Below are 24987 nucleotides of genomic sequence, written 5' to 3'. Positions count from 1 at the left end.
CGGGTGGGCCTTTCGACCTCACCACAATCGTGCCAATCGGCCACCCGCGTAGGATAGGGTTGTTCGCCAAACTCGACCAACCTAAGTAACCACGCGGATGGTTAACCGGGTGATCGTACCTCACCGCAGGTTGACTCTGGACACGAGCCGCTTGGGCGGCCCGTTCCGTACTATCGGGATAACCGAGCGGAGTTATCGTCAAACTCGACGGTTCAGATTATTTACCGGGCATTTTGCACCCACTACGAACCCTTTACGTGAAGCAGGATGGAGGGTCAATTAAAAGGAAGGAGACGAAGCGAAACAGGAAAACAGTTCACACAATGCACATTTATTACGCGACACATGGAAAGCACACATATACAGCCAAAATGCACATATAGCAGTTAAAACAAAAGAAACAATGACACAGAGTTACTACCGAATACGCGTTCACATGGCAAAACTTATACAGTTCTACTTTACAGACGGCGCCAACACACATTTACTCAAAAGCAAAGGAAAGAAGCCACCCTCATAGACAAGGGGGCAGATAGGCCTGGAGGCCAATATGTGCGCGTGACCTGGAGGAGCGGCCAGGTCCGCGAGACCGGGGGGGGGGGGTCCTACCCGCGTCCTCGTGACGCGTTGGTGGACGAGCAGCAGATGTGGCCGCGTGGCTGTGTCTCGACTCCGTGCTCCTTGGCGGGTTTCGTTGGCACGACGTTTGGAGTGGGGTGGGAACGGGGCCCCCTTTTTGCACTATTTCAGTGCAGGGGAAAGGGGGAATTGTTGATGCCCTGGGGGAGGAGAATGGCTGGCTGGCTTGGGTCCCGCGACGAGCGATCTCACACCGCGATCTCGTCGCCGACCGCCGTCGTTCTCGCCACAGACCCAAGCTCCTTTGCCTCTTCCCGCAACTCTCCTCAGCCGACTGCAGAACCCAACTCGATGCCACACCGATGACTTCGCCACCCGACTCCACTCTCTGCCACACCGATGACTCGACTCACTCTGCCCTGCCGACACACACGGCTACTGCCACAATCTCCCACGATTCGCCTTGCGCTCGCCGTTTTATAGGCCGGCAGGAGCAAACAATATGCAAATATCCGCATCAGGATGACCTCGGGGGCGGAGCCACGCTCGCCAATTGAACGGAGCAAAAGTGGGCGTGAACCTCCCCTGATCCTAGAATTTGCATATATCGATTTCACACAGACGCACCTGGAGGCGGGGCCAAGCCGCTCCACGCTTGCTAATTAGACGGATCAGAAGTGGGCGTGTAGCGTTCTTGATCCGAATTCTCCTTCGGAAAGGCCGCTATTTGCGCTCGCGGCTCGGTGCGTATCGCTGAACGAGCCCGAGACAGCCCGACGCTCAGTGTTCACAGGTGGTGCAGGAATGGCCGTAGAAGGAGAGAGGTGAAGGTGGTGGAGGGTTTTCGGTGGTGGTTTGATGGTTATGGTGCCGTTTGGGAATGACGGTGATGCGATGTTTGCGGGATTGAGTTGTGAAGGTAAAGGTCGTGGCTGTTGGTGTTGTTGTTGTTGTCTGAGGGTTGGAGCATGGTTGCAGTTGGTGACGATGGCTGGCGTGGCGGTTGTTGTGTGATCGCGGTTGAGACGTGGTTGGTTCAAAATAAAGATAGAACAGAAAAACAGCTATCTCAAAGCGTCGCAGCCCAAATGAATCACATAAATTCCCTCGAGACAACGGATTTGGGGCTAACTACACATGTACTTAGAGATATCTCACCTATGGGTGAGATACATTACACCATTACATGGTGTAATGCAAATTTCCACAGCCGTAACAATATATTTGCATTGCATTCTCAATAGTCGGTTTAGTTCTGCCCTTACGTGCTTCCCTAATCCCCCTCATTATTATTGTATAAATAAACCCTCATTTGTTAAATGCTTTCAGCTCGTTCGTGTCAATTCCTTCATTGACTTAGCGTGTCGCGTGCTGGGGAAGATTAGCAAGGCTGTTGTGCCGCCGTAAGGGGACATCTGGACCGACGGTTCTCGGTGATTAAACCGCTCGGAATCGCACACGGAACGAGCACGCTAAGCGGCTCATTTTCGTATGAGTTCCGTCGAGGGTGAAATTCCCTGGTAGTCGGACCACGTGGGTATTTAGGTAAATTGAAATTGGCAGTCGACCCGACCCCACGTGGTCTATCCATTGGCGAATTTCGGTCTGATAGAGGACCCGTTCACTCCGGACTTATCCGGGGCGACAATCTGAATTCCAGGCGATCGGTCGAGCCAACTCTACTGCTCCATCTGGTGGTCATGCTCGCGGCCGACGTCCCGGCCCCGCAACAGTATGCCATGATGTTGATTTCTTCGATAAAATAAATGTAGATACAAATTCCTGTCAGCTTGACTCCACAATGTAAGGTGACATTGCAGTTAAAGATGACAGAAACACAAATCTATCCATATCTTAACGAAGACATGTCCTTTGTGTCTGACTGTTTAAATGGTAAAGATGGACTGACCACGTGCCTGGGCGTGGCCTAACTCTATGATTGACAGGAGATCTGAAGCTCTCGAGTTGTGATTGGTTACTGATCTCGTGGACGGTCTGGCGACCAATCTGACGACCAATCACTGCAATGACGTAAATGTGAGGAGGATGGGGAGGAGAAAACAATTTGAAAACCGCTCCCATTGACAGAATCAAACGTCAGGGTAAAAAATGATCCATGGTTAGGCGCTCCTATGTTGAAAGTTTCATGTCAATCGCTCAAGCTGTTATGGAGAAAACAAATTTAAAAGCTAATAAAGATGAAAAATGAGGGCGGTAGAAAAAAAACTGAGGGCTTCGGCCGACGTTCCACAAAATGGTCAAGGATGGTTGTGGATGTCTATTACAATTACAGCATCATACAAATGTATAAAACAATTCAGCCAGCACTCTTACGGGTATTTGAAGTTCCATCACCCGCCACGAGTTTCCAAAGTTGGTGACCAATGATGCAAGATCTCCTCCCGGCATTGTAAAGTCGTCTACAAGTGCGGGCACAAAGTATGGGTGAATCTGATGATCTATGTAATGTGCCCATTAAACTCCAGCAAAGACCTTATTTTTGTGCGTTTCTTGTTGCCAATTGTGACGACTCACCATTGGGGTCTTCGTTGTAGACCCCACAGAGTCCCTGGGTATTTCCCTTCGCTTCAATGCCAATGTTGATGTAGACGGTTGCTCCTCGATCCCACAATACTCGAACATCCAAGCCACTCTCAATGGAGACAAAGTCACCCAACCAGCGCACCACAATTTCTGGAATACATATACAGTAAACATGGCAAGAAAGTGAGGTTACCTGACTGCAGAGCTACATCAAACTCTGTGGCCTATAACATCACGTTAAGAAAAAAAAAATAGTACAGATGGATGATAAAAGCAACAAACTGTATCTGAAGTTTACAAAGCCAAAAATGGCATTTACCATTGTGGTAAAATGGGCGTCCAAGAGGCACCGGTAAACCATTCACAAAAAGGGAGCCATCCAGTGTACTAACAGTTTTCATTCCAAACGTCATTTTCAGCTCCTGGAAAACGATGAAATATGATGACCATGTGTATCCTGGAAAAGGCTCACAGGCTCACACAGCTACCATTTTTTTTTGTCAGTTAGGGTTTCATTTACTAGGACTGTGTATATCTTCCAAGTAAAGCTACTTATAATTTACACTCCAACAGGCACAGGTTGGAGTGAGAAGCGAACATACCAACGTGCAGCCGGAATCCCGGCAAACCATCCCAGCCGTATACAATGCCCACGAGGCGTCGGCCGATGATGCTAGGACGTAGCCACAAGTTCCAGCGAAATTGAAGTGTTGGCCATCAAAGGTTCGGAAGTGAAACCCCCCCCAGGTTGCACACGTCACTCTGTGGGGAGGCACCCATCGGCCCGGGGTTGCAGCTCGACCTACTCGCCTCCGTGCCGATGCTGGGTATCTCCATGGATGCCGAGCAAAGCTCAAGCCTAATACAAGTGAGAGGCAAATAAAAATCACTGAATGGTTAATTTATCTGAGAAATCTTCTCTCCAATTTTGATCTTAGTTGTTATTCATATTTAATTAATAGTCGTTTTTTAAACTATGAATAAACACATTTACCTTTTTTGAATCGAAACTCTGGACAGATCATGTAAAGTAGTCGCCAACAAGGCATGTAAAACAGATTATACATTTGTAATTTATAAGATCTCACAATAAAGTTCAGGACTATGTGTATCAAAATGTAAAATTTCACTTAGAAGTCCTCAAAGTCCAAGGACTGAAACACAAGTTTCCTTTTCACTCAATTTGCACTCAAGATCAGTTGACCGCAGGTTGAGATGTGAAGAATTGGGCTTAAATTGAGACTTGAGACGTCATGACTCGGACTCGGCTTGTCAATATTCTCCTACCATCATGTACATGAAGAACCTTGTTTTGCAAATAAAAAAAATACACTTCATGGAAGAGAGGTGATGGTTGGTAGAAGGGCAAGATACCGACAGCAGGGTGAACATGATACGATATCTTTCAGAATCTTCTCAGTGCTGTTATTTCCATGTGTGGGTTTCAAAAGATGGAAGGGAGCACTCCAAAGTCTCGAAGTATCCACCTCCATTTCACTAAGGGATCATGATTCATGGACCAAGCTATGAAGTTTTCTTTGTGCCAAAGTTTTGTTCTGAAGGCTCTTTTCAGGATCGTCACTGAGCCCCAGACAGCTTCGAACTACAGTTTGTTTGCAGTACTATTCCTAGGGATGGTTTGTAAGATCTCCATGTGGTTCTTTTTTAGCTTATCTGGAATTTAAATTCCAGATAAGTATTGTCACCGCACACCGTCCGTCCATCCATCTCCTATTTTGACTTCTTCGGCCAAACCGCTGGGCCGATCCAGCTGAAAATTGGTAGCAATGTTCTCCTCCTGTCTGGTAAGAGGGATTGCAAAGCTCATTCCGGTCACTTGACTAAGTAGGTCAAAATGGCCGACCGTAAATTTCTTCAAAAATCTTATTCTCCGGGCCCAACAGTCAGAATGCTACCAAATTTGGGTTACATTAGGCCAGGGTGGGGATATTAATTGCAGAAATCATGCCAATCACATGACCGGAAGTGTCAAAATGACCGACAGTCAACATTTGGGAAAATCACAATAATTTATTTTAAAATCATCTTCTCCTGACCCTCCAGCCAGAATGCTCGGACATTCGGACAGGGTCGTGATGTTAAATTCCGGAGGTCATGCCAATCACGTGACCGGAAGTTTGTCAAAATGTTGGTCACGCAAATTCCTTCCAAAATCTTCTTCTCTCGACCCACCAATCAGAATGCTACCAAATTTTAGTTGTTCTGTAAATTTTCCATTGTTTGGTGCAAAGAGTTTTAGATCATCCATCTACAGTAGATGTGTCACCTTTCTTGTCTCTTTGGATGCTCTCTGATTGGATGTCCAGGTGTATCCATGTTCTTGCTCATTAACGAGGTTGCGCAGTGGGTCCAGGGCCAGGCAAAACAGGAGAGGCGAAAAGCTATCACACTGGAAGATCCCATGACATATCTTCACTCCGAGAATTTCGATTTTTCCTTCCAAGTGCTGTAATAATTGTGGTGTTCCAAAGCTTCATTGCTTTCTCAATTTGATTATTTGGGGATTGATCTTGTACAATTGTATGTATTTTATCATCCATGAGTGTGGAATACGAACAAAAACTTTTTTGTAATCTATCCATGCTGGAAATAATTTGGTTCTTCTGTTTTTCTGCTTTTACAGTTTTCAAGTATGGTCTTGTTTAGTAGTCGGTGATCTATCGTTCTGTAGCATCCTCTCTTACATCCGTTCTGTTCTGCCTCTTGACCGCCTTGTTGTGTTTGGTGGTGGTAGATCATTTCTGTGATGAGTCCAATCAGAAGTTTGTTGTTGTTTGTAGATATGTTTATTGGTATGTACTTGCAAGGTAGTTGGGTTTCTTCAGATTGGGTTCAGATGGGAAAGGTGTTAACTTCTGTAAGCCACTCATCCAATACTTCCTCCCCTTGGATAAGTTTGTTGAATGCTGAAGCGTATCGATTGTGGAGAGCATCTAGTTGCTTTCGCCAGAAGTTTGGAATTCCACCTGGACCTGGGCTTTTAATATTTGGCATTTTTGCATGTTTTTTTTATTTTTTTTATTTTTCGTCAACAAATATCACTGAAGGCATCCTTTGGATATTTTTTTCCTCTAAGTTTTTGATCCAATCCACCTCTTTGTTGTGTTATTTTGGGTCCTCATATATTCCTTTCCAGAAATTTTCAAGTTTATCTTTCTCGGCGGATTTGATACATTTTGTTTTTGTTTCCATAGTTTGTGGTCGAATCTTTTTGGGTTATTTTCAAACCTGCAGTTTTGTTTTCTCCCTTTGTTTACTATATCTTAGTTTTTTTTTAATCATTCTTACGATCATTCCAATTTTAAGTTTGCTTTCAACAACCATGACCGATCATCTTTATTTTAAATTTTGAATTTGTCTGATATTGGATTCTTTTTCTATGTAATGTTTTGTAATGTAATGTTTTGTAATGTTTTCTGAGGAGTTTGTAGACAGTGTAGTGAGTGTGACTAGAGTGAGTGAAAGGTTGATGATGGTGAAAATTGTGATCGGAAATCTCTTGGTGAACGTCATCTCGGGATATGCCCCGCAGGTCGGTCGAAGCGATGAAGAGAAGAACATGTTCTGGTGTGCGATGGAGAAGTTGATGGAAAATGTGAAAGATGAGGAAGTTGTTGTGGTTGGAGGAGACTTGAATGGACATGTGGGAAGGAGTCCAGACGGTTTTGAGGGAGTCCATGGGGGTTATGGATATGGTGTGAGAAATGGAGAAGGTGAAAGGATCTTGGAGTTTGCTGATGGAGCTGATTTGTTGATCTGTAATACTCACTTCCAGAAAGCGGATAATAAGCTTATTACATACACGTCAGGTGGGTTGGCGACAACCATTGACTACCTGATGGTGCGTCAGCGAGATAGGGGAAACCTCCGGGACACAAAGGTGATCCCAGGGGAGGAGACTGTTTCGCAGCACCACCTGGTTGTCTGCGATATAAGGGTGAAAGGTGTGCGGAGAATTCAGCGGGTGAAGTACCAACCGAGGATGAAGGTGTGGAGGTTGAAAGAGGCGACAGTGAAGGAAGCATTAAGAGAGAGGCTGAGTATGGTTGAAGATGATGTGGTTGAGCTTGAAAGTGGTTGGATGTCAATGAAAGATAGTCTATTGGGAGCCGTTGGTGAGGTATGTGGATGGACAAAAGGACCACCGAGGCACTCGGAAACATGGTGGTGGGATGATGAAGTTGGAAAGACGATTGAAGAGAAGAGGAAGAAGTTCAAGGAATGGCAAAAGGCAAAGGATATGGTGGAAGAAGAGGCTGCACATGAAAGTTATAAGGAAGCCAAGAAGGCTGCAAAGAAAGAGGTTGCAAAGGCGCAGGAGGCCCATAGGAAAATGTTTGGAGAACGCTTGGATTTGGAGGAGGGTAAGAGGGCGGTATTCAGGATTGCAAAGCAGATAGCGAGAGAGAGATTTGATGTGACGGGGGTGAGTTGCTTGAAGGATGAAGTGGGACAAATTGTTGTGGATTCAAATGGAATTAAAGGAAGATGGAAGAGATATATGGAAAGGCTGTTGAATGTAGAAAATGAATGGGATAGAAACATCGAGAGTAACCCAGTTTTAGGACCAGCAGAGAAGATAACTGAGAAGGAAGTTGAGGAAGCTATAAGAGCAATGAGGAGTAGAAAAGCAGGAGGGCCGACAGGAGTTGTGGGAGATATGTTGAAGGCAGCGGGAAGTTGGGGTGTGAAGAGAATGACAGAGATCTGTAATCTGGTGGTGAAAGAAGGCCGCATTCCAGTGGATTGGGAACCGAGTACCCTCGTCCCTCTGTACAAGGGGAAAGGTGACCCTCTGGACTGTGGCTCCTATAGAGCAATAAAGTTATTGGAGCATGGAATGAAGGTATTGGAAAGGGTGTTGGAGAAGAGGATAAGGAAGAAGGTAAAGATTGACGAAATGCAGTTTGGATTTATGCCAGGAAGAGGAACGACAGATGCAATTTTTATTGTAAGGCAGTTGCAGGAGAAGTACATGGAGAAGAGGAAGAAGTTGTTTTTTGGGTTTGTTGATCTGGAGAAAGCATTTGATAGGGTCCCACGCGAAGTAATGGCATGGGCATTGAGGAAGTTAGGAGTGGAGGAATGGTTGATCAGAGTAGTGATGGCCATGTATGAGAGAGCACGCACAGCTGTAAGGACGAAGGATGGGAACAGTGGTGAGTTTGAGGTGAGGGTAGGAGTGCACCAGGGGTCGGTACTAAGTCCACTTCTATTTGTAGTTGTGATGGAGGTGCTGGCTCGGAGGGTAAAGGAGGGTTTAGCGTGGGAGCTGCTGTATGCAGATGATCTGGTGTTGATTGCAGAGAGTCTGGATGGACTGAAGGAGAAGATGAACAAGTGGAAGGAATGTATGGAGGCAAAAGGTTTGAAGGTGAATATCGGAAAGACGAAGGTGATGGCAAGTGGTAAAGCATGTGGTGAGGTGGAAAGGACTGGGAAGTGGCCGTGTGCTGTTTGCAGGAAGGGTGTCGGAGTGAACTCCATTCAGTGTACAATGTGTGCTGAATGGGTTCATCGAAAATGTAGTGGGGTGAGAGGGTCATTAACCAGTGTGGCAGCTACATTCAAGTGTAAGGTGTGCATCGAGGGAGCAGCAGATGAAGGAATTGTTGAGTTGGATCTTGGAGATGGTGTGAAGCTGGAAGGGGTGAAAACATTTTGCTATATCGGAGACATGCTGAATGGAGAAGGTGGATCAGACTCTTCGACGGTTGCAGGAGTGAGATGTGCATGGAAGAAGTTTCGGGAACTGAGTGGCGTGCTGACAAAGAGGGGAGTGTCGTTGAAGCTGAAGGGAAAGGTGTATGCTACATGTGTGAGGAGTACGATGATTTATGGGAGTGAGACATGGGTACTGAACATGGAGCAGCAACAAAGGCTGGAAAGGGTGGAAATGCGAGTGGTTCGGTGGATGTGTGGAGTATCGTTGAGAGAGAGGAAGACAAATGATGACTTGCGGAAGATGATGGGAATAGAGTCTATGATGGAGGTTGTGAAGAGAAACAGGTTGAGATGGTTGGGTCATGTGTTGAGGAAGGATGAAAGTGACTGGGTGAGAGGAGTGTTGGAAATGAGTGTAGCCGGAAGTAGAGGACGGGGAAGACCGAGAAAAACTTGGCTCAATGTGGTGGAAAAGGAAATGTGGGCAAGGGGATTAAGAAGGGGAGATGCAGAAAACAGGGTAAAGTAGAGAAGATTGTCATGGGGCCCGCAAGGCTAACCCCCGCTTTAGCGGGGAAAATGGCCTTTAAATGCGTGTGTGTGTGTGTGTGTGTGTGTGTGTGTGTGTGTGTGTGTGTGTGTGTGTGTGTTTTAGTCAAAGGGATATAAAATGTGGTTGAAGCTGAAGAGGCTGAATGGTGAAAGTCGCTTGATGCTGGGTCAAATTTAAACTCATGCAGCAACATGGCCATGAGAAAAGGAACATTTTTGTGCAAAACAAAAATAATATGCTTCTTGTTAATCAAAATGAGAGATGACATCTGACGTTTGACAACATTCTTTCAAACTTTTCTCTGAATAGACTGCAATGTAAGACTTGTTGCTTTGCTGATGGGAATACCAATCTTTGTGTTGATTGCTTATAAAAAAAAAACAGTTGTTGTTAATGGGAAAATATATAATTAGGCGGTGGATATAGATACCTGCCCAGCTTCACAGTCAGGGAGCGAGAAGAGGGAGACTGTGAAAGGGATATTCATCACAGCCTGTTTTGGATGATGAATTCCAAAAAATATACAACACAAATTATGAATAAAATGGAATAATGAATATAGCAAGCGTTTTCTGAAACTTATCGGAACATGAACCAAAAGTAATCACTGAAAACATGGAAGTACCTACAGCTCATGTACAAATGAATGATCCCATCGAGTGTGAACATCGAAAACAAATATCACACTTGGGTACAAAAAACAAAGAGAAGAAGGCATTGCTGATTGAGGTGTTAAATAGCAGTAGTTTTGGACTAAACGATGCAGAAATCAAGAAAATGACCAAACACCAAGATCTCAAGAATGAAGTGAGAAGATCCTGGAAGCTGAAGAATGCCAAAGTTGTACCAGTGATAGCTGGACCTACGGGAATGATGACAAATAACCTCACACAGATATTAAAAACTTAGGGGTAGTACCTCTGGGGGCTCACCTGGTCGTGGCTGGATAAGATAACCAGGCAACCACTGGTTGGCATGGTGATCCACAAAATATATAATGGAGAAGAAAGTAAATGCCTATGGAATATTTTCTTTCATGTCGTGAACAAACTTTGGAACATCTTGGGTGGTGAAGATGGTGGTCAAGTTTCATCGGAATGTGTGTAGTTTTGGAGAAGAAAGCAAATACATATTTTGGAGGTCAAACCCCTCAAAGCATATTTTTCTAATGTCATGAACAAACTTTGGTACATCATGGGTGATGAAGGTTGGCGTGAAGTTTCGTCGGAATTGTTTGTATCGTTTGAGAAGAAAGCAAATACATCTTTGGGGAGGAAACCCACCCCTGTAAACTCACTCTGTAGACCTCTTCAGACCCAGTTTTTTAATTTTTTTTGCCAGCACAGGTGATGAAGGACAGACGATGCACCATCCAATAATCTCCCCGGAGCTACTTCTCACACACACACACACACACACACACACACACACACACACACACACACACACACACACACACACACACACACACACACACACACACACACACACACAGCCTTTTATTAGTATAGATGACTGCTGTTCTGTGCTCTGCTCGAGGTCAGGTTCAGTACTGCCAAAGCAGTATTTTAGCAAGGGTTATGCTGGATTGTTTGCCAGTGCCTTTCCAGCAGTCAGTCAGGGCAGGAACATGGAATAAATTTCTTCAGAATGCTGGTGATAATTCACCAACCTTTCGTCAAAAGACACCATGGGAGCTTTTGACGTCCACTAACTAATCCTTAATGGGACAAGCAACTTAATGTCCATCCAAGGGATGGCACATTATGATGCAACACCCTCCTTGCGAAGCGCCAATCTAGCAGTTTATCGTCAGATTGGGAATCACACCCAGACTAGACAGGCCAAAGGTACCTGCTTTAACTCTGCACCATCTTGTCAGATGATTATAGTATACATATTCCACCTAATACGTGTATTTCTCAGATGTTCAATTGGCCAAGAAAATGTGTATTTCTCAGCCTGAAAACCAGGTGTGTCATGCTTCACAAATTGGTGAACTTCCAAATTTTGCCCCAAAATTGGACATTTATAAAATTTAATGCTAGAATTCCACCCCACCCTTCCCTCCTCTGCTGACACAATGCTAACAAGGAGGATTCCTTAGCAGTGGTTTCATACAAGTGGACAATGTATAAATATCTTCATTCATGAAGAAAACAATTTTTTTTATTTCAATATTCTTGTTTCTCATTTGCATGTGAGAACACAGAGCATGGCAGTTATTTGTCTCTTTTGTAAAATTTATTTCCTTCCTGAAACTCTTCAGAAGTTTTCATCTGCGTCAGTTAAATCTAGATGTTGTGGTATTTGTGAATAAGCATTGGTAAATGCCTATAAATGAGCAAATAAAATTGACGGTTACATGTTATAAGTTTTCTGAAGCACACATCGGTAAATTGTAATATAAACTGCTTGATTCCCTCAAGAGCCCACAAAATGTTCTGGGTGAACAAAGAAATCAAACAAAATTGCATGGGTCACCGATGACCCCTGGGACTCGAGAGGGTGAATGAACTAATTTTGACCAGAGATGGCAGTATTAAATTGTAAACTGCCTGGCAAGATTCATGAAGATGCTCGAACGTTCTCAGAGAAAACTTCTAGTATGGATGAGAATCACAGTTACTGAAGGCATGGGATTGTTCTGTGATACTATGCAAACCCAGGAGAGGGAGGTGAAGAGAGACGGATGACGTGTGACTAGCTGTCAGTTTCCATCATTCCCGTGCTCCATTTAACTCTGATGAGTGAACGAGGTGTTAATGTCCAGAGCGGTTGTTAATGCGTGGAGCCGATTATAATCAGGTTGATCAAGACTCATTAGATTGTGCATTGGGAAAAAAAATTCCTTTGAGATCTTCAATCATCCTGGACGGGCCAGCGTACGAGAGAGAACGATGTGACAAGACTCAATCGTTCAACAGCCCTGGTGGACGATGTGAAAATGCGTGAGTTTAGCCGGCAGGACAGAGACACTGGGTGGACACAACTCAATGCAGAAATCGTTGTTGGACATTGCATTGTATGTAATGGTGAACTTCCTCATTTGACTTTGTGTCTGTTTATTTGAAATACAAGTTTCAAAAATGTTACGCTGTTGATGTGATCACTGCAACACGACTCAGAAGTCACAGACCCCGACTGACAAAGATCCAATTGATTGGTAGCTGACCTGTACGATCGTTCGTACTCGTGAAGTGCAAACCTTGGATTGCAGTCATTAGAGAACGAGCTGGGTATGGCACCACAAACAACATACGTACACTAAAGGGAAGGAAACCCCCAGGTGCAAATACTCCCAAACAGTTTGCAATGTCAATTCCGATGGACCTTCTCCACTGATGTGTCATCACCTTCCAACAGTCAAGGTGGGAGGAGCCTGTTCAGTGTTCAGCTTTCCAATTGGAGTTTGCAGAGTCTGAGGCAGAGCCCCTAAGGCTGTTGCAGAATCCTCTTCATCACCATCTATGATCGTGAGATGAGTTCGTGTTCCGCTTCTTCTTTGCAGAAATAAGCAAAGCGAGTGGACAAACTCTTTTTGCCGACATAACATTGGATCCATGGAATATATAAATGTCGCTTCCAGTATTCGGAGATGTGTTACACTTCGTCCTCCACCCAATATCTTGAATGCATCCACATTATAATGTTCAGCACGGTTTGCATTCACAATCAAATGATGTCCAATATCAGACACACAAGACGTTGGGATTGATTCTGGGACCTTCCTACAAGCACGAACCGGCTGTATTCATGTACCAATAGTGTTTTTTCCCAATGGACAAAGGGACGTGCTGTTTGATTCTGTCAGTCAGAGTCTGGGTAGTTCTGCCTACATACCGAGCATCACACCGGCACGTGAACTCATAAATAATATTGCTAAGTTTTGAGGCAGGCAGAACATCCTTCTTAACTGCAGGAATCAGACGTCGAGAGGTGAAAATCACTCTTGGACGAAGAGCCAGATACCTGTTTGAGATGCATCTTTTGATTTGTTCCTAATATCAATGCGACATTTTCCCTTTCCAAGGAATCTTGATGTAGACCAGGCACTTTTCAGGACCCATCTTCCGCTCATCTGGAGCCGTGAGGAATTTGTGCATAAACCTCCTGATGATATACTCAGGATATCCATTCTCACTGAGGATGCTGGCAATCTTGTCCATCTCTGTCTGAAGCTTCAGACAGATATGGACAAGATTGCCGGCACCCTTTGGCTCTTTATGTGTTTCTATATACACTTGTTCCTTTCTGCTTCATTTATCAGTGGGCTGGCCTTGCATCATCTGTTGTCTAGCTCTTCCACAAGCCTATGCCTCTGCAGTAGTAAATAAAAATTCTCCTTACCATCACCAAGGTATGATGTCGTGCATGGGATACAGACGGAGGATGAGAGATTCCGCCAGCTCCCACGTGATCCATTTCCACAGCATGTTTCCAGACCCAAAATTCCTGTTGGACCCTCATCTGCCGTGTCAAGTTGTGCGAATTCCATATCACAATCGCCAGAAGAGTAACAAATCCCATTGTCTGATATCTCTGCAAATTATAGAGAGAAGGAATGGGAATGAAGCAAGAAAAAGAGTAAAGAATTGCCATAAATAATCATAAAATACTATATCATAAATTCTTCCCCACATCGCTCATCTTTAACCTATTTCATTCCATTGTAGGAAGAAAGTCTCCCTCAACTCGAGGGGAGTTTGGCAATACTCATGACGTTTGCCAAGTATGGGTTGCTGAGAGTGAGCAGCCTATGGAATCGAACCCACACCAGTCAGTGGAGAAAGAAACACCTTTAACCACTCAATCAAACAGCCAGCTCACTAATTTAGCAGGTAATGCAATTTATCAGGATGAGGATTTCAAGAACACCATCATCCATAAAATACTTTGCAAGAAGTACTCAAACCTGATATCGGCACAGCAGGGAATATCAAAAATTGGAAGGTCAACTGTGAGTTCCATATCCCAATGCAACACTTAAATGCTGCTTCATCCACACGATACTAGATATAAGCTGGGTTACGGCAAGGTTCCACTTCTTTCACAAGACTGGACATGCGATGTCTTAGCTCAGAGCGCCCCCGGCAGTGCATGTCGGGAATTTAAAGCGAAACCTTCGACAAGAATGTCAAAGAAGAGTATTTTCCAACATTATTTTTTTTTCATTTCGTATGCAGCCTGTGGCTGTTAGTTGCATCGTTGCTGGGAGTGCAGCTGTGGTGCTGATGCAGTGCCCCGTTTCCAGTAAGCTGGTACTAATTTTGCCAACTTCAGAAACATGACACCGAGTCAACCCACCTCGTGTTATTTAACGATAGCTAGCGGCTAAAACTCAAGACTAGAATCTTAAGGTAGCCACCTTAACCGTTAAGCCAACATCAAGTTCGCTATATTATTGACTTACTTGATTTATGCAGCATTGCTCACAATGGGACAAAAGTAAGAATCAATGTTCAGAAAAGTATTTTTCGAACCATCATTTAAAAAAATATTTTCTGTAATTTCTTGAAGAGATAATGATTTCAGGGTGGATAATGGTTGGTTCAGTAAATCAATATTTTCAATTTTCCATTTGGCAAAAATATCCCAGCTTAATGTTCTATTCATGAACTGTGTGTGCACTCAATGCTGCAATGCCCTGACTGTGGAGCACCAGGATTAAAATTTATGGTCAGGTCGGGAATTCAACCTACACTTCATATTCTTCTTTAACGGGCACACTTATTCCCATGTTCTTGTGGGGTTGGCCAGGGGAAGTTTTTGGCCCGTCTTTCAGGAACCGGCGAGCCAGGGCTGACGCTCGACTAAATAGTTAGGGGAGGAATTTGGAATTTGGCCAGGGCCAAAAAAAAAAAAAATTCCAACACATTGACAAACTGAATTTTTGTGTGAAGTTAAGCTGGCTGTCCCACCGACTTACACTTGGACGGCACAGTATCTTTAGAATGAAAGACCATTTGGCTTACAACACAACCAAATCCCATGTCACCACTGGAGGTTCAGAAGTTAGTACAGGGAAATGTACTGCCCACATTTGGGGCTCCAAATTTCAAATTCGTACAGTGATAGCTCGCCTACTTTTCGCGAAGGACACTGTGGGATCTTTAACGTCCACCAACTAATACTGGTAAGATGGGATGCCTAGTTTAACGTTCATCCAAGGGACGGCACACACATTGATGAATCATACTACCTGTGAAACACCAAGATGAATGAAATTGCTGGGTTGGGATTTAAACCCAGGCCAGACAGCCGAGAGGTGAGTGTGTGTTCCTCGAGGCCATCCTTCACCAGACGGGTTAAAGGGGAGAATGCACTACCCCTGAGCCATCTCATGAAAGTGGACAGTTCAGATGTGAGCAGGTTACCGAATAGACAATTGTAGTGGTTTTGATGTTCCATACAGTTTTCAAGTTGAAGTTATATTGGAGGCAGAATAATATGTTTATACCATACCAAACCATGGTCGCATGTACGCATATAAAGCCTGGTGTTGGCTTAGTGGTTAGGGTGGCAGGCATGGGATATTAGGGTCCTGAGTTTGAGCCCCGTCGACTGTTGAATTAACACCAGGTGGAGTTGACTCAGCTTGTCTTCCTTCCGAGTCAGCAAAATGAGTACCAGTGAACTGGTAATAGTGGCAATGCTTCAGCGGCACCCCAAACTCGCTAGCAGTGGCGATGCACCGTTGTTCACAGCCAGTTGAAAGAACAAAATCATGCCACCACAATAAGTGGAAGTATAAAATAAAATAATAATAAATAAATAAATAAAAAATATGTATATATATATATATGTATATATACCTTGGTCACAAAGAGGGCCGGACCAGCCAGAACAACATTTGGGAACGGTCTTCGGGAGTTCCACGAGTCTGGTTTTCTCGGGTCTGTTTGACACAAAACCAGACGAACTGACACGGTAACATAAAACGGGAACACATTGACAGTATATCCTGAAACGCACAAGGATTTTTGTGTGAAGTTAAGCTGGCTGTCCCACCGACTTACACTTGGACGGCACAGTATCTTTAGAATGAAAGACCATTTGGCTTACAACACGACCAAATCCCATGTCACCACTGGAGGTGAGATACATGCTTGGTCTATATCGACATCGAGATAACCACCTCCCAAGACCCATTAGGAACCAAATTCTCTGGCTCCAAAGGAAAAACAAAAAAACACAAATTTAAATAATCAACATCTTTTTATCGGGTAATAAAATATTTTATAATATATATATTTTTTACAGAGCAATAAAACTTTGCAATACATTGCTATTATAAATCACAATGCTCATTATTATGAACCTATTCGTCCAAGTACAAGTCCAGAAGTCTCCACCGACACACTCCAGTCACACAATGCATTATATCATTTGAACCATGGTGTCTGTTCGTGGTTCGTCTGTCTCCTGTTTACGCCAGACACTTCCCACGCTGCGTTTGAAAAGCTCAATGTTCAATTTTGAAATGACAGGAGAACAGGCATGAATAATGGTGACGCCAAATCGTATTTCACAACCAGCATATTTTGTCCTCTTTTTAGACAAATCCAACCCCCACTGCCGATGTTCCATCACCGGGAATGGGTAATTTTGCTCGTTTAAATTAGTTTTCACAAGAGAACTGAGAACACTATCTGAATGAATGTTAAATGTCCTTACATTAATGACATCTTTAAAAGAACTTTAAAAAAATTCGAACACATTGATGGATTCCCCCCCCCCCCAATCATTGAGGGACGTCTACATATTACCTATGCATGACGATGGAATATAAATCCCCCCTCCACCCACCCTAAGTTCATTTCGGCTTCACTGCCCTATTCTGGTCCTTACTCCAATCACTTCGCAAAAAAATTAGTTAGAACAAGTCTGGAGAGGGCGATGGTTCACGAGCAATGTACACGGTTCGCCTTTTTGATTTTTTGACCTTCGAGGGACGCCACGGGCAAACTGGCAGGAATCGGGAAAAACGTAAATGATGAAAGTTGTAGTACTCGAAGAGCACTACTTGCATACCAAGTTTCATTCGAAACAGTTGAAAACCCTTGGAAGCTTGATGCCAAATTTCTTGATTTTTTTGACATTTTCTAAGTTTGTGACCTTATGACCTTGACCTTGGGACGAAAATGAAAAATCGAGCTCCGTGCGGCTATGGAGGTGCCATTGGGCTAACCAAATACCGAAACCACTGCCAGATTCGACAAACCCCCTCGGAGAAGATGTAACTTGAAACCGGCTACCCCCTAAAAACACATGTTTTTTGGGCGTGGCTCCACCCATAATGGGCGCACCACACACATTCTCAGGAAAACACAACTCGATCATGATACAAACCTCGCACCCTAATTTTATCAAGATCGGATCAAAACCCACGGAGCTATGCTCGGGACAGACAAGCAACAGACAGACAAACAGACAGACAAACAGACAGACAAACAGACAAACACCCATAACGAATATAGTGTTCACTTACTGACTCGTGAACCAATACTTATCATCTTTGTGATCGGCTGGAAGAGCCCTCCGAAGATTATCCCAAGAAGAAAAAGAAGTAGAAGTGGATGCAGAAGAAGAAATAGATAGATATCCCTGCCCCTCGCCACTTCCCTTTGTTTTACAGACTTAACTCTTCATGCAGTATAACAATACTTCCTTCACACTCTTGAAATCTTGCGCTGTAGTTAACAATTACATATTCGTTAACTTCGCTACCCACTATCCACATACTTTCAAGGTGTCTTTTGAGGGAATGAAAAGAAAAACCTCATATAGTCAGGAAGCTTTTCTTGAACCAAAAACACTCAGTTCAAAAGTTATTTCAGCTCTTTTGTCAACTCGTCCCACTGACTCACTCCCTTGCATGAAAAACGAGTTCCTGAATCATACGGCTGCGTTTACTCAATAAACAATTCCATTTCATGCCATTATGGTTACTTCCACCTCAAAGTGAACCGTGCAGTGAAATAACACAGAAACACAGCGGGTGGAAGATTTCGGCCAAAAGCTAGATGTGCTACAAAAGTTGTCTCAAAAGCAGATCAGAAAGTACCTGGCTTAACAATGAAGCACCTGGCTTAAAAGTTTTAAAATGCTGTAAATTGTTTTTTTGTTTTTTTTACTTCATCTCAAGTCACGGACTTACTAACGACCTCCCATTTGCACATACTTGTAGAGGCGGCAGGCTGAAGGAGACTTCCCAGGTCCCTGCGGGACTCCATGCCGCATGACCTCTGCGTCCAAGTGCCACCCAAGCAGAGCGAAGTGCAGGAGAGCAGAACATGGAGCTGATAGCTCCTGCCTTGGGGAGAGAACCTCGTGCTGTGGTCCCATGTCCGCTCGTTCACACCATCGCCTGGTCCAGGGAACGAGACCACAACGAAAGATGATGAGTTTCTCCCAATGAATTGATGTAGGAATGCGATATTTCATCGCAATAATAATCATAATAATTATTATCACCACTTACCAGCCAAATACAACCAATGATCATGCCTTTGGTAGAAGGACACTTCTTTTTGACAATGTTGCGACCAGATAATGCACATAAGTGTAATTTAATTATCATAGGTGCACCTTTATTACGCGGTCACTCATTATACCAAGCAGGAATGAGCACATTAGATGTGCGCATAAAAACAGAAACTACAGAGGTTTAATTCGAAAATGTTATGATAGTGGAATGCAAAAATAATTGTGGCTGCATTAGAGTGACATTATAATACACGTTAGAACTGCATAGAGTTTGTTCCTTATTCTCTTTGTTTTTCCATTCCTTCAATGTCAATACAAAGACGGCAGTTTCAGAAAAGAAAAAAAAACATGAGGTTGTGGATGAGGAAAACATCATGAACTGAGGTGTAGCACAGAAGCCTGAGATTTAGTTTGCTCACCCTATTGTTGGTGGTAGTTCTGGTCCACCAAAAATTAAATAATCACCTTCTGATGGCAGTACAGGTTTCTTTTCAATATTACCCATTGACTAAGTAAGTATACCCTCATATTCTTAATTCAAAAACGTATGATATTTATGGGAGGATCAAATGATTCCAGAACACTGCACTTATTCTTTGAAATACTCCTGAAAGATGAGCAATATCACGAAGCATAATATAATAAACACCTCAAACAAAGGTATGAACTCACGCACTTCGCTGTCCCATAAGACATACCCGGGGGCAATGACTTTTGGTAGGGAGATCAAGCCCAAATGAAGAAGCAATAGTAGATAGTTGAGGCTCCTGATGCAACAGGATTGCTCCACAAGCGGAAGGAACATCTCGGCTGCTTGTCCTCCTCAAGGCTCAGTGCTGGAGCAGTCACATTGAGGAGGTGAGGCAATGAGATTAGTTCAATGGGACCCAGGGTCCTCTTTATATGAATTTTCACTCCAAATGCCGTGCTCCTTACAATTCACTTCGCTCGGGTGAGGCGTGAGACAACAAAATTGAGTTAATCCGAGAAAACAGAAGAGGAACAAAGCTGATAAAATGAAAAAGTTCAGCAAAAGGAGAACTGGCTTTTAAGGGTGCACTTTGTTGGAGGGTCACTGCACACGCAGGGGTGATGAGAACAGATCCATTTAACTCATATTAAAAGTGTGACTAAGGAGGATTATTCAGGTGGAGCTTATTGAGGAACAAACCCTTCTGCTCAGCAACACAGACATAAACTGGCAACATGAGGACTATCATGGAGATGTGTCCGGGTTTCCAGGTGGGAATTACTCGCGTCTCAGCAACTTTGGACACAGTTACAAAGCCCCAGCCTATTCCTTCCTTGGCCCCTCTCACTTGGTTTTTCTTCAGCCATCCATTACAACCTACAGAGGGTGATCTATATATCTTGTTAGTCCTGTTTATTTGTTTGAACCATTTCTTCCATGCCATGAGGCGCATCGGGCTGCTGTGGCTAAGTAGCACAATCCCGGATGAGTCGCCAGTCCAATACAGGATGTGTATTTGTTTCACCCAAATTAAATTGTTAGTTTGTGGCTGCTCATTAACCCATGAGCTCACTGCCACATATTGTTCATGTTGTACTGCAATATATGTCATCTACATGTAACAATGCAGATATGGTCTTTGCGACCTGGAAACAAGATATGGAGCTTGCAACATGGCCTCGAGGTATGCACGCTCACCTCGAAGCGGTCAAACTTGGATGTGAAACTTGGCCCAGCTATAAGCTGTCATCCTGGTGTTTCACAGGAAGGGTTATTCATCACTGTGTGTGCCGTCCTTCAGATGGGCGATACAAATGGGAGTCAATGATCTCACGGTGTCCTTCACGAAGAGTATCGCTGGCACCATGAACAAATTACAAATTTCTGCCCAAACTACTGCTGGGAAGGCAATGGCAAACCACTCAATACAACCCTTGCCAAAAAACTTCGTTAGTAGCACCAACACTCTGCAACAGAGGATGGTATATCGCAATCAGAACAAGACTTGTGAACCATCTTGTAAAACACCTCCATCATTTAAATCTCAAACCCTAAAAACCAATCCCCAACCTACCTTCAGAAACCTCCATTCTCCCTCTTCTTTCACTACCTTAGCCCATTATCTACTTCTATTCACTACCTTTGCCCATAATCTATTGCTATATATTGTATGCATTGCAAGGAGGGGCTAAATTTGATCATCTCCTTGTGGGCATATTTTACGAATTTGTTTTTAATTCTATACAAAAGGAACTAGACCAGCTTCGGCAGAGCGCATACCTCCGCCAAGCTGAACAGTTATTGTTTTGCATCCCACCCCGAGGCCGGATCTGGATTCGGACCTCCAAAATCGAGTTGGCTTATTCTTATCAACTACCCAAACCATCCAATAAGTTTTCGCCAAATCCATCCACAACTTTTTGAGATATCATGCTATATGGTACATCGCTTTTGGTCCTCTCTCTCAATGGTGAAGAATCACTGTTAAATTATAGAATCTGAAGTAATTGCGATAAGACGTACAGATGAGTCATAGACAAGGGCAGAAGAGCATCTCTGAAAGGTTTAATAGGAACACCATCTGAATCACCCAAGCACCAACAACTGCTCCCGGAACGCATATCCCACCGCGTCCCTGGCACATAAAAGCAGTTCCATGGTAAAACTAAATTTCCCCCCTTTTCAAAATAAACACCCAAGATAAACATATGTATCGCTTGGTGTTGGCTTAAATGTTAGGGTGGTGGGCTTTGGATCCTAGGGTCCCGAGTTCAAATCCTGCTCAGCTGTTGAATTAATACCAGGTGGGGTTAACTCGGCCTGTCATCCTTCCGAGGTCGGCAAAATGAGTGCCAGCTTGCTGGTGTACTGTGTCGGAGTGGTGACCCGTCCAGGATTGTGACCAATAGCCAAGGAGACTGTTTAGTCAGCACCAACGCTCTGTACAGAGTATGGTCCCAATCTGCTCCGATGGTCCCAATCTCCTCCTCTCCTCTTCCTTTTGAAAATAAACACCCAAGATAAACATATGTATCACCTGGTGTTGGCTTAATGGTGAGGGTGGTGGACTTGGGATCCCCGGATCCTGAGTTCAAATCCCACTTGGCTGTTGAATTAATACCAGGTGGGGTTGACTGCCTGCTTTGGAGTTGATTCTGCCTGTCATCCTTCCAAGGTCGGCAAAACGAGTGCCAGCTTGCTGGTATCCTGTGTTGGAGTGGTGACTCGTCCAGGATTGTGCCCAATAGGCAATGAGTTTGCTTCGGCAGCACCAACACTCTGCACGGAGTATGGTCCTAATGGATGCATTTCGCATAGCCTGGTCAATGTCTCCCAAATTCGACTCCTCTGCAAATCAAACATGTTGTAGGGGGTCTTTGAATTGTATACATCGAGGAATCACAGTGCTGGTTTGTGTGTTAGGCACAGTGTGAGGGCTACTCTGGCCAGGCATTTCACACATGTGTTCTCTTTTGCATTGTAGAATGGTCCCATTAGGCGTCAGGACTTCATTGACCTTGACTCTGGTCATACCTTTGTGACCACCTGGAATCCAGGTTTTGTTGGAGTAACTGAGAATTCTTACTTTCTGTCTGACATACAAAGGTGGAAGATTTGGACCAGCCTGTTTGCCATGGACATGTTTTATTTTGGTTCCCCTTTCCTCTAACCATCTGAACGTTTCTGCGGGTCTCTGCAGTGTGTTGTATGCATTGTTGCGAGGTAGCATGGTGCGGACTGGTCGACAGAATATAATTTCAATTAGTGCAGGTATGTTTGTGTCTATGGGTGCAGCTCACAGATTGAGCAAAGCTTTGTTGACATCTTGACGTGACTGATGGCATTTCTGCAACACCAACTTAACAGTCCGGACCATTCGTTCTGCTAATCCATTGGAACGAAGATATTGAGGTGATGAAGTTGTGTGCTTGATGGAGCAGTTGGTACATGTGTGATTGTATACTTTCCCATTGAATTGGGGACTGTTGTCAGATAATATATCAACAGGTTCTCCGAGAAGACCGAATGCAAATGCTGTGACCTGTGCTCCTGATGTACTTGAGGTGCTGGTCAACTTGTGAACCACTGGATATTTGGAGTGATAGTCCACAATGATGAGAAAAACTTCACTATTCAATTCAAACAGGTCAGTTCCTAGCTTGGTCCAAAGTGTGATGGGTATTTTACGAGGTTCAAGTGGTTACTTCTGCTGCCGAGTCTGGTTTTCTTGGCAAGCTTGGCATATTGCAACAAAGTTGGCTATGTCATCATTGATTTTTGGCCAGTATCCAGAATTGCAAGCAAGACATCTGGTCTTCTCTACTCTGAGGTGTCCAAGGTGAAGTTTGCTAAGGATGTCATCACACATTGAATCCGGTATGAGGACTTATCTTCCCTTGAAGATGACACCACAACAAACTCCAAGTTCATCCCGAAACGACCAATATGGTTGCAAGTCTCCAACTCTCTAGAAAATCCTCTTTATCTATCTGCTGATGACTTCCACCCTCTGCCGTGCAATCTGTCATCCCTCAGATCAGCAAACAGCAGCCTCTTCACTCTCTGCAGATCTGGAAAATAATCACAAGCTAGTCCAACACTTGGAACATGTCTTTCAATCCTGACAAATCTCACACTCATTATCCATCCATCCATTGGGACCATACTCTATGCAGAGTGTTGGTGCTGCCTCAGCAGTCTCCTTGGCTGTTGGGCACAATCCTGGATGGGTCACTACTCCAGCACAGGATAGCAGCAAGGTGGCATTCATTTTACTAACCTCGGAAGGATGACAGTCAGAGTCAACCCCACCTGGTCTTAATTCAACAGCTGAGGGGGATTTGAACTCAGGATCCGAGGATCCCAAGCCCACCACCCTAACCGTTAAGACAACACCAGGAACCTATTACACCTCTCCAAAAGGACAGTCTGAAAACCCCCCATCTACTTTCTCAACAATCCTCTTCAAGAATTCCTTTCATAAAACTTTTGGGCCTCACCATATGCCATGATCTTTTCTGGGAAAGCCACATTTCCAAGCTGGTCTCCAAAGCCAGTTGTTGACTGGGCATCCTTCATCGTGCAAAGTCCTTCCTTGACACATATGAGCTCCTGACCATGTACAAAGCTCTTATTCACAGCCTGATGGAGTACTGCTAACCCCTCTGGACTGCTGCTCTCCCCTCTCACCTTTCTCGGCTTCAAGCTGTGGAAACCAAGGCAATTAGGATCATTGGTATCTCCTGTGATGAGGCTGAGTCTTTGGGTCTCTCACTCTCTCACCACAGGCAGCTTGGTGGTCTTTCTGTCTTCTACTGTCCCCTCTCCAGCCTTGCCTCCATCTCCTTGCCCTGACTGCGATCTGACATCCCCCACCCCCATATTCCCACAGGGCGTTCAAGGTCCGCCAGCAACCCTTTTCTGGCAAAACTACCAATATCAAGAATCACTGCACACCTTCCATCTTTCATTCCCATTTATTCCCGCCTTTGGAAGAAACTACCACACTCTCTTCAATCTACTCTTCCCTCCAGGTCTTCAAAACAGCTGTGTGCCACCATCTATTCTCTTCCCCCATCCAAAACCATGATTTGTTTTTTGTACTCCCATTAATCCACACCAAACACAGGTCAGGTTAGGTCAAGTATGGGAGCATGCACCAGAGCAGCGTGTTGCTGCATCCACTTTCTGCTGGTACTCCATAGGCATCAGTCTCACCATCCCCCAGGCAGATTCCTGGTGCATCCCCATCTTCTTGAGATGCTGATCAACCTGCTGCAACCACAATGCACGTGGTCGGCCCATTGGCCTTCTTCACTCACGAGGCTCCCTCATTGAAATAATCTGGTGAGCAGGATCAGCGTCAGGCAAACGAGCCACATGTCCATATAGCCACAGCTGATGCTCACAGGACAATGCAGGTAACAAATCTCATTTGAGTCTCTCTCAGCAACCGCTCGTTGGACACAAAGTCTGACCAGCGATAGAAAAGGATACTCTGAAGAGACCTGGTACCAAAGGAATTAAGTCTGTGTCTCAGATCCCTGGGAAGAGTCGAAGTCTCACATGCATAGAGCAAGACTAGAAGCACTGAGGACCTAAAGACTCTGACTTTTGTCCTCCTGCACTGGTACCGACGGTGCCACTCCCCATGAGCCAGTGAATC

At 44.4% G+C, this 24987-nt stretch overlaps 1 protein-coding gene across 4 annotated transcripts in view; it reads right to left on the bottom strand.

Moving 5' to 3' along the window:
* LOC147028318 (SCO-spondin-like) overlaps window positions 1-24987 on the bottom strand; it is a 431359-nt gene that overhangs the window by 382124 nt on the left and 24248 nt on the right. For all 4 annotated transcript variants that reach the window (XR_015057517.1, XM_085878618.1, XM_085878617.1 and 1 more), the window contains exons 3-10: window positions 19549-19686; window positions 18546-18731; window positions 16177-16259; window positions 13712-13903; window positions 3726-3982; window positions 3443-3545; window positions 3115-3273; window positions 2914-2999 (exon numbers count right to left, since the gene is read on the bottom strand). Coding sequence is in view for 3 of the 4 variants with exons in the window: in XM_085878618.1 (XP_085734744.1) it covers window positions 2914-2999; window positions 3115-3273; window positions 3443-3545; window positions 3726-3982; window positions 13712-13903; window positions 16177-16259; window positions 18546-18731; window positions 19549-19655 (1173 nt within the window). In the remaining variant the exon portion in view is untranslated. The remainder of the gene's footprint in view (window positions 1-2913; window positions 3000-3114; window positions 3274-3442; window positions 3546-3725; window positions 3983-13711; window positions 13904-16176; window positions 16260-18545; window positions 18732-19548; window positions 19687-24987) is intronic.

The sequence above is a fragment of the Eptatretus burgeri genome, chromosome 4, assembly GCF_056783735.1.
Source record: "Eptatretus burgeri isolate ZD-2024b chromosome 4, Ebu_testis_v1, whole genome shotgun sequence".
In the NCBI taxonomy this organism is placed as follows: Eukaryota; Metazoa; Chordata; class Myxini; order Myxiniformes; family Myxinidae; genus Eptatretus; species Eptatretus burgeri.
Note: the sequence above shows the minus strand (reverse complement) of the source record. Positions and strands in the feature narration are given on the sequence as shown.